We start from the raw sequence: 14,814 nt of genomic DNA on the forward strand, positions 1-14,814 counted from the left end.
GTGGTACTTGACGAGGGGGTAGAGCAGGTAGAGCCTTGACTGAGACCGACCCTGCTCAAATTCCTTATAAGGAAAGGCATGCTAAGAACAAGTGTCAGAATAACTGGATACCATGACACTACAATCTATGATCCAGGCCACTCAGGTAAACTAGGGTAACATAAAAATGTTGGATCGGCATGGCAACCCTAGAGGGGGGGGGGGGGGTGAATAGGGTTTTAACGATAAAAGTGTTTAAACGTGATTAATTTTTCTGATGATGAAACTTTTTCCAAATAAGTAGAAGATGATAATTACTATAACAAAGTAATTCAAGTCAAAACAATAATCTAATAAATCACAATAATAATTTTGAAATTAAATAGGAAAGAGTTAGAGAAAATGACACCGTAGTGTTATAGTGGTTCGGTCAAACTCAACCTACTCCACTCTCCAAGCGCCTCTTGGGAATTTGAATAAAGAACTTTCTCGACTCTTTCCACGGATCTGAGCCAAACCGCTACACCGCTCTTTTTACGAGTTCAAGAGCAAACTCAATCCTTTCCACGGCGCAGGATCAAACCGATACAAGTATTTGAGTTTGATAATAACACACCACAACTCTCTCAAAGCGTAGATTTACAATTTGGGATACTCACAACTATTTCCTCACAATACAATAATAATCCCTCTCAAGAATAAGATGAAAAGAAATAAACTTGTAAGCTTGGAGAGAGCAACAAACAATGGAGACTTTGAACAAATGAGGATTGGAGAATGTATATAAGTTGTGTGTTTTAAAATGTGGGGAAGATGAGTTTATATAGAGGAGAAAAGTGGCAAAATGTAGGATTGAATGTTGACCTTTGGATTGTGTTAGGAATAATGAAAGGTGGAGATTAAAAGTAAATAAATAAGAAAATTTTCTAAATTCATTTATTTAAAATTTTTAATATAATAGTAATATAATATAATAATAATAATAATAAGTTATGTGAGTAACGGTCAAATGAAATTCAAAATTTATTATAAATATAATAATATAATAATAATAAAAATCGATGTGAGTAACGGTTAGATTCAAATTTATATTTTGTAAAAATAACTTTATTTAAAAATATAATAATAAGAAGAAAAAAAAAATAATAAACTCCACCATTTGTTACTCTCCCAAAATTATAAATGTCATACTTTGATATATTTTGATTTGTCCATCATTTTGATTTTGCTGACACATCATCACGTTGGGTATGTTGTCTCGATTGTAATTTCTTCGTTTTAGCTCTGATTTGAGTAATTGAAAAGTCGTTGAAATCGTTATTCCCGACCACCATATCCTGTGGACAGTTCAAAATACTGAAAATAGTTAATAATTAAAAAGTAGTTTGTTATCATCAAAACATCAATTAATTAATTGAAATTAATTAAAGTGAGATCAACGGCCAAAAAGCCAACAAAAAAGTGGGACAATGTCAGAATATCTTGGACATGGAGAGTATTGAGATTCATGCCATAAAGCCTTGTAATTAATTGTTTAATTTTAATAATATATTTGATTATTTTATTTAAAATTTAACATTATCCATGGTATGAAAAGTCCTAGATCATTGATGTAATCTTAAACAACATGTGATTGACATACAAGAGAATCATGTTTAAGAATAACCTAAAGGGTCTATCGTATGTCGATAAGGTTTGGTCTCTTATCCTGATAACATGATTGATACGACTCTGTCTGTAATTGTTACAAACGATTATATTTAAATCGTTCATGTTGACACATGTGAGTGGGTGTATCTTATACTGCAAAGAGTTTGTATAAGATTGGACCACGAAATTTTTTTATCTCGCTTCACAAATTCATTAATCGAGAAAATTAATATTTTACAGGTTGACCATATGCGACTCAATCTCAATCCCATGGGAGTTGAGAATGGCTTTTATAGCAAATTTAATATGTCTACTGTTTTGGGAACTTGACCAAACAGGGAGCTGGGAACATAATTTCACGAGATGAAATTCACTCTTTCCGATATAGAATAAGTAGACGAGTAGTTCCCTTAAGTGCTTATTTCGGGACTTGAACAATGGAGTCACACTCTCTCACCGACCCTGGAAGGACTTGGTTTATGGTTTGATCATAAGTAAATTGTTCATGAGAGAGTTATGGCACTTAAGGCATAAGACATTGCGAACAACTCGTGATAGCTTGTAACGATTATATCAATGGTCAAAACTTGTTGTACACTATATAAGCGTGCAACTCTAGGTCTACAATGGAGTGGCCTATAGTTAATGAACAAAGTTGATTAATTAAGGAATATATTTAATTAGTTTTACATCATTGCAGCTTATAATCAATACGGTCATAAGGTTCCTTTGCCAGCTCATAGTAACACGAAAAGGATCGATTTAGTTGAAGAAAAATTTGAAAGAAGAAAAAGTATTTAATTTGAAGTGTTCAAATTGATATTTAACATATCAGATCATTAAATACAAGAAAGAGAAAAAATATATTTAACTTGGAGTGTTTAAATTGCAATTTAATATATTAGATATATTAAATTGCAATTTAAACACTCCAAGTTAAATATATTATATTAGATATATTAAATATAAAGAAAGAAAAATACATTTAAGTTAATGGGTTCAAATGGGAGAAAAATATATTTATTGCTTTTGATATACTAAATGTTAAAATAATCCATGTATATAGATAATTGAATGAAAATATATATTTGAAATTTGAACGAGATTTAAATTAGTTAAATATATATTAGAATATCTTATGACATTTAAATATGATTGGGAAAAGATGTTATATCCTACCATGTTAGATATTCAAATATATTATTTGGTAAATATCCTCAAATAGCGGTAGAGAAGACCCTTGGGTTGACCCAAAAAGTATCCCATGTTTCCCCAGTATTCTCTCTAAAAGTCTCCTTCTCCCATCCTTGCAGATTTTCTTTCAAGAAGCAACCACAAGCCTTGACTTTGTGTTCGATTCCTAGCGATGAATACTTTACGGTGGAGATTCAACTATTGGAGAAGTTGGAGCAAGTAGATTAAAGATCTGCGAGAACTTTCTCCATATTTCTTCAATGTAGTTTGTTTAACATTTTGTTTTGTTTAATTCTAAGTAGGATCAAGAACGATTCTAATACTTTCGGCGCGCTAGTTAAACGTTCATTTCCAACCGAGAGGTCAGCGGGACTCTTACAAGTTCAACCCATTGACATCTAAAGGGAAGAACATAACCCCAAATCGTCGAATAAGAGAAAGATCTAAACACCAATGCCACTTTTGATGCAGGTGAAAAAGAGACAAAGCAGCCACTATCCAATGCGAGTCTTGTGAAGGAGAAAATGTTGACAAGTGGCCAGCTATAACAGCTTCCAATGAAGCCAAATAACTTGAGTACACATTCTCATTTGCACCGACCTCGATGGTTCAATTACAAAACACCCCCCGAGTCCAAAAGTGGGATTTTGTGACAAAATGATATCACAAAGACTTTATGGAAGCTACCCTGCTTTTTTTAGAGTACCATCACTGTTGGCACCCAGCATTCACTTGATCCACTGACCACGGTGAAGGCTCGAGTGAACAACTTTGGCAGGGCCAGTGCTCTTATCCAGCACGAGTGTCGTCCAAAATCATTCTTCACCGTATCTGCAGATGTAGACATCCAAGCGGTTGATATGAGTGCTAAAGTTGGACTAGCTTTCGCCCTCGAGCCATGATAGAACAATTTTACTCGCTATGGCTGGAAGAATTAAGGTAGAGTTTTCTGGTACATAGCCTTAAGTTGTTTGTTGAGACCTTGTTTATACGTGTTGATCAAGTCTTACCCGTTGTTTTGGAGTGTAGAAATAAACGTTAAGACATGAATTGAGCAGCTCAGTTCAATAAAGACATGAATAATAGTTGGTTTGTCCTATCACGCTAATTCGACCAAAGGAGGATCCTAAATTGTGATTTAACTTCCTAGACATGTATATTTCTATCCTAACAATCTGATCACAAAATATCAAACATGCCCAAGTCAATTCCTACCAGTAATGTTTAAAAAAAAAAAAAAATCGAATTGACTATTTACATGCTCGGTTTTACCCATTCCTCAAGCTTAAATCACTACAAATATCATAATTAGGTCCTAATTCATGTAAAAAAGAAAAGAGAGAGAAATCAGTAAAAAGTTTTAAAAACAACATACATATATACCATCCTGATATGAATTGACTTGGACATGTTTGGTATTTTGTGATCAGGTTGTTAGGATAGACATGTACATGTCTAGGATGTTGAACCCACAATTTACAATCCTCCTTGGACATGTACATGTATTTGGGTAGGCATACAGACATAGTTTTAATGAATTAAATTTAAATTTAAGATAATGTAACTCAATAAAGAACCTTCTGTTGAAGGGAAGGAATGACCTTGAGTTTAAGATTATTTGTATAATTTCTAGGCTTAACTTAGAAAATATATTTCTCATCCCATTAAATAAGTTAAATAAACGGCTCCCTACTTTATCTGTATTATTATCGAGTACCCATGCTGGGAATAGACATGTATTCCTCAGCTTGAGAGGGTGTTGAAAGAATGACCATGATTTAAAGAATATTTGTGTAATTTCTAGTCTCAAGTTAGGAGATGTTTGTGAAATACCATTAAATAAGGGAAGTAATTGACCTCCCTAATTATTTCTACCGTTACCTTGTATTTAGAGATTTATTTAGATTTATTGTTATGTAGCACGGGATATTTATTTAGATTTTTTGTTACATAGTATCTAGGGATTTTTTCATATTTATTGTTACGCGGTATCTAGGGATTTAATTAGCTTTTCTGCATTACAAAAGCACATGCAAGCAATACAATTTAGACGTGCAACCTAAGGAAACATACAAAAACATAGCTTAACAAAAGAAGTCTCAAAGCTAACGGTACAAAAATGAGCTTCACAATAAGACCAAAAGGATAACCACGATACTTGGATATTGATGCCCTATCTAACAAATACCTTTATAAGCACACTTATTAACAGTAGAAACAGGGGAATGTTATTACTTCCTTTATAGTCAAAGGTCTCATCTCTCTAAATCTTATCTTAGTTGAGCTGGTAACATAACACATCGATAGAAGCTTGTCTTTAAAATGTCTTAGTTCCATGCAGGCAGTTTTGATTGAATTGGAGATTCTTTTCTCCGATAAAATTCTAGAGGCAGTTTTTCATTTCAACATTATTTGTTTATTTATTTATTAATTTATTTTGCATTGCTTTCCAATGGTTCAATTGTTCATCTTGGTCATCTATTATTTTTTAACTAGGCCGAGAAGCCCACGCTATCAAACATCAATTTGGACATACCAGTTGGTAGCTTGGTCGCAGTTGTTGGAAGTACAGGGGAGGGAAAGACATCCCTAATATCAGCCATGCTTGGAGAACTTCCTCCAGTTGCAGATTCTAGTGTTATTATTCGGGGAAGTGTTGCTTATGTTCCACAAGTTGCATGGATTTATAATGCTACAGTAAGTTGGCATAAAGGGAATCAGTGTTGTTATCCTAGTATTAATAGATACTCTAGTTTTCATAATGTCTCGTTCTTTGAAGACTCTTCCTACTTTTTTTTCACCTTTGAGTGAGAATCAGAGGAAGCATAAATAGAAAGATGATGATTTTCTTGTTTACATAGTTGTCTCCTCCTGTGAACCTTATAACAATTCATCTCCATCCATACTTGTTTCTACTCATTAATATTCCATCTGTTACTCAGTTTTATTCTCAACAACAACCTCCATAAGTTAGATTCTATGTACCAAAGGCTTTTTCGTCACTAGATCCAGGAAAAAACTGATAGTTGATTGTTGAGAGCTGCACTCTCTATGCTTCCTATTTGAGACCATTCCCTCCAATTGGGATCTTTTGCTGAAATCCCAATGAAATCGTTCTTTGTAGCTTTGTCCAGCACCAAATCTGAAAAAGTTACATTTAAAATGGAGAAAATGATTGAATAATGCATAAAGGAATCACCATTGCAAAGCTTTGGAGATGCCTAAGTCGAAATCCTCCACCCAAATTTCTAAGATTATTGATTTTGAAGCATTGTTGTATTTATGGATGTCAAATTTGATTTGATTTGCAGGCACGTGATAATATAATATTTGGTGGTGTCTTTGATTCTGCCAGATACGAGAAGACAATAGACGTAACTGCGTTACAGCATGACTTTGATTTACTTCCCGTAAGTATTTTTGTTGCACGGGTCCTTGATGATAATTATGTTTAAAATTCTGCAGTGAGCTTTTTTCTTTTGGTTCACTGCTAGGGTGGTGATCTGACTGAAATTGGGGAAAGAGGAGTGAATATTAGTGGTGGACAGAAGCAAAGAGTTTCCTTGGCTAGGGCCGTGTACTCCAATTCTGATGTGTACATTTTTGATGATCCCTTGAGTGCTCTTGATGCTCATGTGGCTAGAGAGGTAGATATCCCGCTATGAGATTATTTTTCCTTGATTTTAATTTTTGAAGTACATGGTTAGGTGAAAAATGGGATTATTTTGACCGCCTATATGTCTGGATTGGGAGGGAGTCCCACATTGGCTAATTTAGGGAATGATCATGGGTTTATAAGTAAGAAATACATCTTCATTGGTATGAGGTCTTTTGGGGAAGCCTAAAAACAAAGCCATGAGAGCTTATGCTCAAAGTGGACAATATCATACCATTGTGGAGAGTCGTTATTCCTAACATGGTATCAAGCTATGTTAATAGAATTCTCAAATGTTGAATAACTTATTTTCTTAGTGCTATTTTTGTGACCATGGTAATCTGTGTTAAGGTCAGCAATCTTAATATTCTTCAGTTTCATGTTTTCCTTGTTTGAGTTTTTTGGTACTATTCTCATGTAGTCATCCAACGATCAACAGGTTTTTGAAAAATGCATTAGGAAAGAACTAAGAGGGAAAACGAGAGTTCTTGTGACCAACCAACTGCATTTTCTCTCCCAAGTTGACAGAATTATCCTTGTTCATGAAGGTGTGGTGAAGGAGGAAGGGACATATGAGGAACTTTATGAAAATGGCGAGTTGTTCACAAGGTTAATGGAAAGTGCAGGTAAATTGGAAGAGGAAAAGGAAGATGGTGAAACCAATGATACTAAAAAATCATCTGAATTTCCTGCTGATGTGATGGTAAATGATTTTAAAAAGGATGCTAATCCTTCAAAAAATCGCAAAGCACAAAAATCTGTTCTTATTAAACAGGAAGAAAGAGAAACAGGTGTCGTCAATTGGAACGTTTTAGTGCGGTAAGAACTTTTTACCACGAATCTCATTATCCAATTTTGTGTTTGTTTCTAAAATATGTGTGTGTGTATATATATATATGTTTTAGTTTTCCAAAGATATTCTTCTTTCTTCTTGTATAGACTAGGCGGTCTTTTGTTGGTAGTGATAATAGGATTTTGTATAGAAGGGTCAAGTGGAGTACACTCTTCGTAAGGATCGAGTTATAATTTTCTTTATTTCAACTAAGGAAGCGTTGCGTAGGGCTTTTGTTCTCGTCACTCTGGGTTCCAATCTATACTACCTCAAGGTCGTGAAGTTTAAGCTTCACAAGGTCAATGGTTATTCGTAAAATTTCTTAAGAGGAGGGTGACATCCCTTTTGGTTTAAAGCATAGCCAAGAAAGATACATTTGAATGTTTTAGAATCTAGTTTACTCCTATTGGGTTGATGATCCTGAACAAGTTGTTTTGGTTCTTTTAAGATACAAGAATGCATTAGGAGGCCTATGGGTGGTTATTGTACTCCTCTTATGCTATGTTCTATCAGAAACTCTTCGAATATTTAGAAGCCTATGGTTAAGCAAATGGTCGGACGAAGGCAATATCGATCCTAGTGAAACATTGTACTACAACACGATATACGCGGGCCTGTCATTTGGTCAGGTATGAGTACAATCAACTAATAATTTGTGCATACTACATTATTAACTTTTGATGTAGCTCAAGCAAAAAATAACTTTTGATGTCAGGTAGTGGTGACACTGTTGAATTCTTATTGGCTGATCATATCAAGCCTGTATGCAGCCAAAAGGTTGCATGATCTAATGCTTACTTCTATTTTAAAAGCTCCAATGGTATTCTTCAACACCAATCCACTTGGGAGGATAATCAATCGATTTTCAAAGGATCTTAGTGACATTGACAGGAGTGTTGCCTCGTTTTTCAACATGTTCTTGGGGCAAATTTCACAACTCCTTTCTACATTCATCTTGATAGGGTTCATGAGCACTTTATCATTGTGGGCAATCCTTCCTCTTCTGTTATTGTTTTATGCGGCCTATTTATACTACCAGGTAACTAAAAATCCTTATTCTTTTGTTACTTTTACAAAAGCATTAGTTTAGATTAAATGTTAACAAGATACTTCAAATTGAAATTGTTTCAAAACAAACCTATGCTGGTCTATTGTAGTAATAAGGCTGTCTCGCTATTGTGAACGAGAATATTAAGTGTATTACGCGTAACTTATCTTTCGACGATACAAAAAATGGCTATATGTTTAAGTAAAGGTCTTTCAAAAAAGACAATTTGTTAAACTTACTGTTGAAGGAATGGTCGTGATTTAGGTAATATTTGTGTAATCTCATTAAATAAGGGAATACCTCCCAAATTTAGATTTATTGTTATCTAGTATCTAAGGATTTAGTTAGTCTTTCTGTATTATAAAACATGCATGTACCTCTTGGAAATTTAATAATTGTATAAAACATGCATGTACCTTTGTTATCTAGTATCAAAGGCTTGTATCGGAGTCATTCTATTATGGGAGGTCTTATTAATTAGCGTAACCTTCATAGTTATCAGACTTCCACCTTGACCAAATTTATTCAGAGCCTTCATAGCTACCGTTCTTCCACCGTGGCCAAGTTTCATTCAAAGCCTTCGTAGTTACCAACCAGTAATGCATTAGCATTGTACAACAATCAATGATCACGTTAAAGAGTATTCATAGTAGGAAGGCCGCAACATTAGCATTAGCATTTGTATCGAACTTCCACTTTTTGTATTAACCCTTTTGAGATGTGTCAAGTTGGCTCTTGGATAAACTCTGGTTTTGAAACCCTTTCATTGAAAGCGTCTTACACGTTCCAAAATTACCTAATACCCTTTCATTGAAAGCATCTTACACGTTCCAAAATTACCTAATAGTCACCTTTCTATACAAAAGTCTACCCATGAGAACTAATATAATGTTATTTTCTCCTTGTCATGTTGTGTTTTCAAGACCAAAGCTCGAAATGTACGATTGGAATTGCTAAGGAATTGAATGACATAGTAACCTAAGGGAACAATCATCCTTGCACCTGTGTCATTTCTTAGTTCCTCAAATAAAGATGTGTTTTGGTTAATATCATTTTCACATGCGACATCCTCATTTGAGATTTGAGAATTATGTTTCCAAATTTGTTTCACAGACTCCAAGCCTTTGATTTTCAGTGTGATACTTATGAATTTGCCTGATATACTCGTATATCTTTTCTCATTCTACTCCTTTTACCTTTGATTCATAGTGATATATGGAGACCCTCAACTGTTTCATGTATTTGTGATGATGCTCTTTCGTTTTTTACATTATTGTACTCGAGTCACATGGTTATTCCTTTCCAAACAAAAATTAGATGTCTACCTTCCGCTCGATCATTCCGACCCAATTTGGAATCAAAATCAAAACATTTTGAATTGACAATGCTAGAGATTATTTCAATCAAACCTTATCCTCGTATTTTTTTTATCTCAAGGCATTATCCATGATTCTTCGTGCGTTATTACACCTCAGCAAAATTGAGAGGCCGAAAGGAAAAATGAACACCTTTTAAACACTACTCGAGCATTGCTTTTTCATGGAAACATGCCAAAAACTTACTAGGGAGAGGCAGTTCTTATTGCAACTTACGTGATTAATTGTTTCCCATCTCGTGTCCTGAATAATTAAGCCCAATAGAATTCCTCAACTAATTTCGTTCTTACTTTCGAACATCAATCGTCTCATACCCCACATATTTGAGTGCACTGCCTTTGTTCATGTTCACAACACTCAATGAGGTAAACTTGAACCAAAAGCAATGAAATGTGTCTTTCTATGATATTCTTCGACCACAAAGTGGTACAAATATTACATTCCTACATCTAAAAAGTCTTAACACTTTAATTAATGTGATTTTCACAGAGCATAAACCGTTCTTCTCTAAGGCCTCTCTTCAGTAGGAGAACATAGAGATTGGGGAAGGTCCTTAGGAAACTATTAAACCCCTAGACACTAAATAACCAACCCACAGAACCAGTTATTGAGTTCACGCTTAGTACCGATTCTAATTATGAGTCCATCCCTACTACCGCAAAGTTATTAACGGAACCATGAACTCCAACTCCAATGCCAGATCCATTGTTCTCTCAGGTATATGCTAGAAGCTTAGATATTAAGGTAACAATACATATATAATTAAGGATGAGGTTTACACAGATATAACTAAGGTCATTCCTTCAACATTGTCAAGTTGCGGAATATCATCCATTCCCTGCTTGGATACTAACTCATAAAAGGTTCTAGCTTTTAGCTCTATTGGTTCTCGTCTCTCTTTTCCCTCTCCATTCACTTTTTTGCCCCATTTTATGTATGAATTGAAAAGTTTGTTTCTTGCTTTCTTTTTTTTAGGTATAACAATATAGCATATTTTAAGGTTTCAATTATGGATATATAATCAAGGATTAACTTCTTGCTTTCTTTCTTTTTCCGTACAGAGCACAGCTCGAGAAGTAAAGCGTCTAGACTCCATAAGTAGATCTCCTGTTTATGCACAATTTACTGAAGCTTTAAATGGCATTTCAACTATTCGTGCATATAAAGCTTATGATAGAATGGCTGAGATTAATGGGAAATCCATGGACAATAATATTAGATTTACGCTCGTAAACATGAGTGGCAATCGATGGCTTGGAGTCCGTTTAGAAACCATGGGTAGTCTTATGATATGGCTTACAACAACCTTTGCTGTGATGCAGAATGGCAGGGCAGAAAAGCAGCAGGCATTTGCATCCACCATGGGTGTTTTACTTAGCTATGCTTTAAATATTACCTCTTTGCTTAGAGGTGTACTAAGGCTCGGAAGTGCGGCTGAGAACAGTTTGAACTCCGTCGAGCGTGTTGGGGCGTACATAGATTTACCTTTAGAAGCTCCATCAATTATTGACACCAATCGCCCCCCTCCTTGGTGGCCTAATTTGGGAGTTATAAAATTTGAGGATGTTGTCTTAAGATACAGGCCTGAGCTCCCAACAGTGTTGCATGGTCTATCTTTCACAATTTTTTCGTTTGAAAAGGTTGGAATAGTGGGACGAACTGGTGCAGGAAAATCAAGCATGTTAAACGCCTTATTTCGTATCGTTGAACTGGAAAGGGGGAAAATATTGATAGATGGTTTCGATGTTGCAATGTTCGGGCTATTAGATTTAAGAAAAGTCCTTGGGATTATACCACAGTCACCCGTTCTTTTTTCAGGTAAACGATCTATAATTGTCCAAAATATTAGAGTGCCACTTTCTACTTTGTTAATCCTCTCTTACTTTGTGTAGGAACTGTACGGTTTAATCTAGATCCATTCAACAATCATAGTGATGCTGATCTTTGGGAAGTTTTGGAGAGGGTACATTTAAAGGATTTCATAAGGAGGAGTACGTTTGGCCTGGACGCCGAGGTACGTTGCTTGAACAGTGTGAAATATATATGTGTTTGGTTATAGGAAAAACAACAGATTTATTGTTTATAGGTTTCGGAGTCCGGGGAGAACTTTAGCATTGGACAGAGGCAACTGCTAAGCCTTGCCCGAGCGCTTCTTCGTAGGACGAAAATTATGGTTCTTGATGAAGCAACTGCGGCTGTTGATGTTCGAACTGATGCTTTAATTCAGAAAACTATAAGGGAAGAGTTCAAATCTTGTTCAATGCTTATTATTGCACACAGATTGAATACCATCATAGATTGTGATCGGATGCTTGTACTTGAAGCTGGTCAGGTAATGTTGGTGTGCTAATACATTTTAAATTATAAAGAGCTGCTTTGATTTTGCATTCTGATTCAAGCCTGTGATATTACCTCATTCTCTTCAGGTTTTGGAGTATAACACTCCCAAACAACTGTTATCAAATGAACAAAGCGCTTTCTCAAAGATGGTTCGGAGTACAGGAGCTGCCAATGCCCAATACTTACGTACCTTAGTTCTTGAACCAGCTGGATAGACAACATTGTTACTTGATGCTGGCTATTAAATTGTTGTGAAATCATCGCATTCTTGCACTAATACATCATTTTTATAGAGATTTGTGACATTGATGTACAAGTTGAGCTTCGGATTTGAGTTGAATTGAGTTAGAAATCGCGAGGAAAATGAAGTTGAACACCAAGACGATCATTGAAGAAGGGTGATTGTAGTATGTTTTCTATTTGTTTTAATCCGTTTTCCAGTTTTGATTCAATTTAAGTCCTAATTAAGAAGTTTGAGAGAATTTTAGCTAGAAGCGGAAGGAAAACTAAGGCTTTGAACATCACAACACATTAAGTAGTTATTCTAGGTAAGTTGTTGCACAATTAAAAAAAATAAAATAAAATAAATGCAGTAAAATTAAAATTAAATTATTAAAATAAAATTACAAGATAAGGAAAAATGGATTTGGATACAACTAAAGAATGAAATAGGCAAGACTGAACAATGGAAAGAAAGACTGAAGTTTCACAATGGCTCTCTCTCTGACTGCATACCTCTCGAATGCTTCTCCACCTTGTCCTGTAACCTACGAACACTTGAAAAAGAAAACAAAACGGGGTGAATTTATAAATATACCTAGTAAGTATCCTGCTTGTAGGAACAACTTACGTCACTACTCATTGATTAGCCTGAGACTTGCCCAATTGTTTTGCAATAGACATATTTGTGTACTACGATTCAATGAGCCAATTTGGCTCTAATACCACTTATCACAATCACATTCTTGTGGAGCGAATTTATAAATATACCTAGTAAGTATCCTGCTTGTAGGAACAACTTACGTCACTACTCATTGATTAGCCTGAGACTTGCCCAATTGTTTTGCAATAGACATATTTGTGTACTACGATTCAATGAGCCAATTTGGCTCTAATACCACTTATCACAATCACATTCTTGTGGAGCAGGATAGCGATTTTGCGACACTTATTCTAACCCAATGAACAAGTCAGCAGTATGAAAATTGTAAGTCGTAGACAATTCGGGCGTTTGATTGAGCCTTGGTCATGTTTGAAAGAAAGTATTTTTTTTTTTTTTTTTTTTTGGTGTTGTTGTTGAAGAAAGCAATGTAATAAACTAAAAGCAAATAAGCAATAACTACAACTTTTATAGTATATAACCCGGGTAGGAAGAATTGACGACTAGTTTCATCACCCTATAATACATTTTGGAGCATTTTAACCCTGGAGGGTGTAGACATGATTTTGTTGACAGGTCATGCCCTTGCCCCCGTACTAACACAACAAGAAAAGTAAATGTCCATCTAACATAAAAGTAAGTAAAGGAGCTTGAAACAGGCATGCGGTCGTGTCCAATACGTTTTGGACAAGCATCATTGGAACATCTGACACGCGACCGTAAGCAACACCCCTTGGACAAACATGATCGTGACACCTTGCTACTTGACTTAAGCTCACATCCCATTGACATTTAAAGGGAAGAACATAACCCCAACTCGTCGAATAAGAGAAAGATCTAAACACCAATGCCACTTTTTGATGTAGGTGAAAATGAGACAAAGCGGCCACTATCCAATGCGAGTCTTGTGAAGGAGAAAATGTTGACAAGTGGCCAACTATAACAGCTTCCAATGAAGCCAAATAACTTGAGTACACATTCTCATGTGCACCGACCTCGATGGTCCAATTACAAAACACACCCCGAGTCCAAAAGTGGGATTTTGGGACAAAAAGATATCACAAAGACTTTATGGAAGCTACCCTGCTTTTTTTAGAATACCATCACTGTTGGCACCCAACATACACTTGATCCACTGACCACGGTGAAGGCTCGAGTGAACAACTTTGGCAAGGCCCAGTGCTCTTATCCAGCACGAGTGGCGTCCAAAATCATTCTTCACCGTATCTGCGGATGTAGACATCCAAGCGGTTGATATGAGTGCTAAAGTTGGACTAGCTTTCGCCCTCGAGCCATGATAGAACAATTTTACTCGCTATGGCTGGAAGAATTAAGGTAGAGTTTTCTGGTACATAGCCCTAAGTTGTTTGTTGAGACCTTGTTTATACGTGTTGATCAAGTCTTACTCGTTGTTTTGGACTGTAGAAATAAATGTTAAGACATGAATTGAGCAGCTCAGTTCAATAAAGACATGAATAATAGTTGGTTTGTCCTATCACGCTAATTCAACCAAAGGAGGATCCTAAATTGTGATTCAACTTCCTAGACATGTATATTTCTATCCTAACAATTTGATCACAAAATATCAAACATGCCCAAGTCAATTCCTACCAGTAATGTTTAAAAAAAAAAAAAAAAAATCGAATTGACTATTTACATGCTCGGTTTTACCCATTCCTCAAGCTTAAATCACTACAAATATCATAATTAGGTCCTAATTCATGTAAAAAAGAAAAGAGAGAGAAATCAGTAAAAAGTTTTAAAAACAACATACATATATACCATCCTGATATGAATTGACTTGGACATGTTTGGTATTTTGTGATCAGGTTGTTAGGATAGACATATACTTGTCTAGGA

The 14,814-nt window shown here is 35.4% G+C and overlaps 1 protein-coding gene across 1 annotated transcript; it reads left to right on the forward strand.

Moving 5' to 3' along the window:
* Nucleotides 1-5,323: 5,323 nt before the first annotated feature.
* On the forward strand, nucleotides 5,324-12,662 carry LOC147789189 (ABC transporter C family member 2-like). Its single transcript, XM_087118180.1, has 10 exons — nucleotides 5,324-5,520; nucleotides 6,135-6,233; nucleotides 6,318-6,470; nucleotides 6,918-7,297; nucleotides 7,759-7,939; nucleotides 8,026-8,349; nucleotides 10,796-11,552; nucleotides 11,627-11,748; nucleotides 11,821-12,066; nucleotides 12,161-12,662. Exons 1-10 carry the CDS (start codon nucleotides 5,425-5,427, stop codon nucleotides 12,287-12,289), a joined length of 2,487 nt encoding a protein of 828 aa, XP_086974306.1. The 5' UTR covers nucleotides 5,324-5,424; the 3' UTR covers nucleotides 12,290-12,662.
* The last annotated feature ends 2,152 nt before the right edge of the window (nucleotides 12,663-14,814 follow it).

This window comes from Cucurbita pepo, chromosome 15 (genome assembly GCF_057944985.1).
Source record: "Cucurbita pepo subsp. pepo isolate OVF chromosome 15, ASM5794498v1, whole genome shotgun sequence".
In the NCBI taxonomy this organism is placed as follows: domain Eukaryota; kingdom Viridiplantae; phylum Streptophyta; class Magnoliopsida; order Cucurbitales; family Cucurbitaceae; genus Cucurbita; species Cucurbita pepo.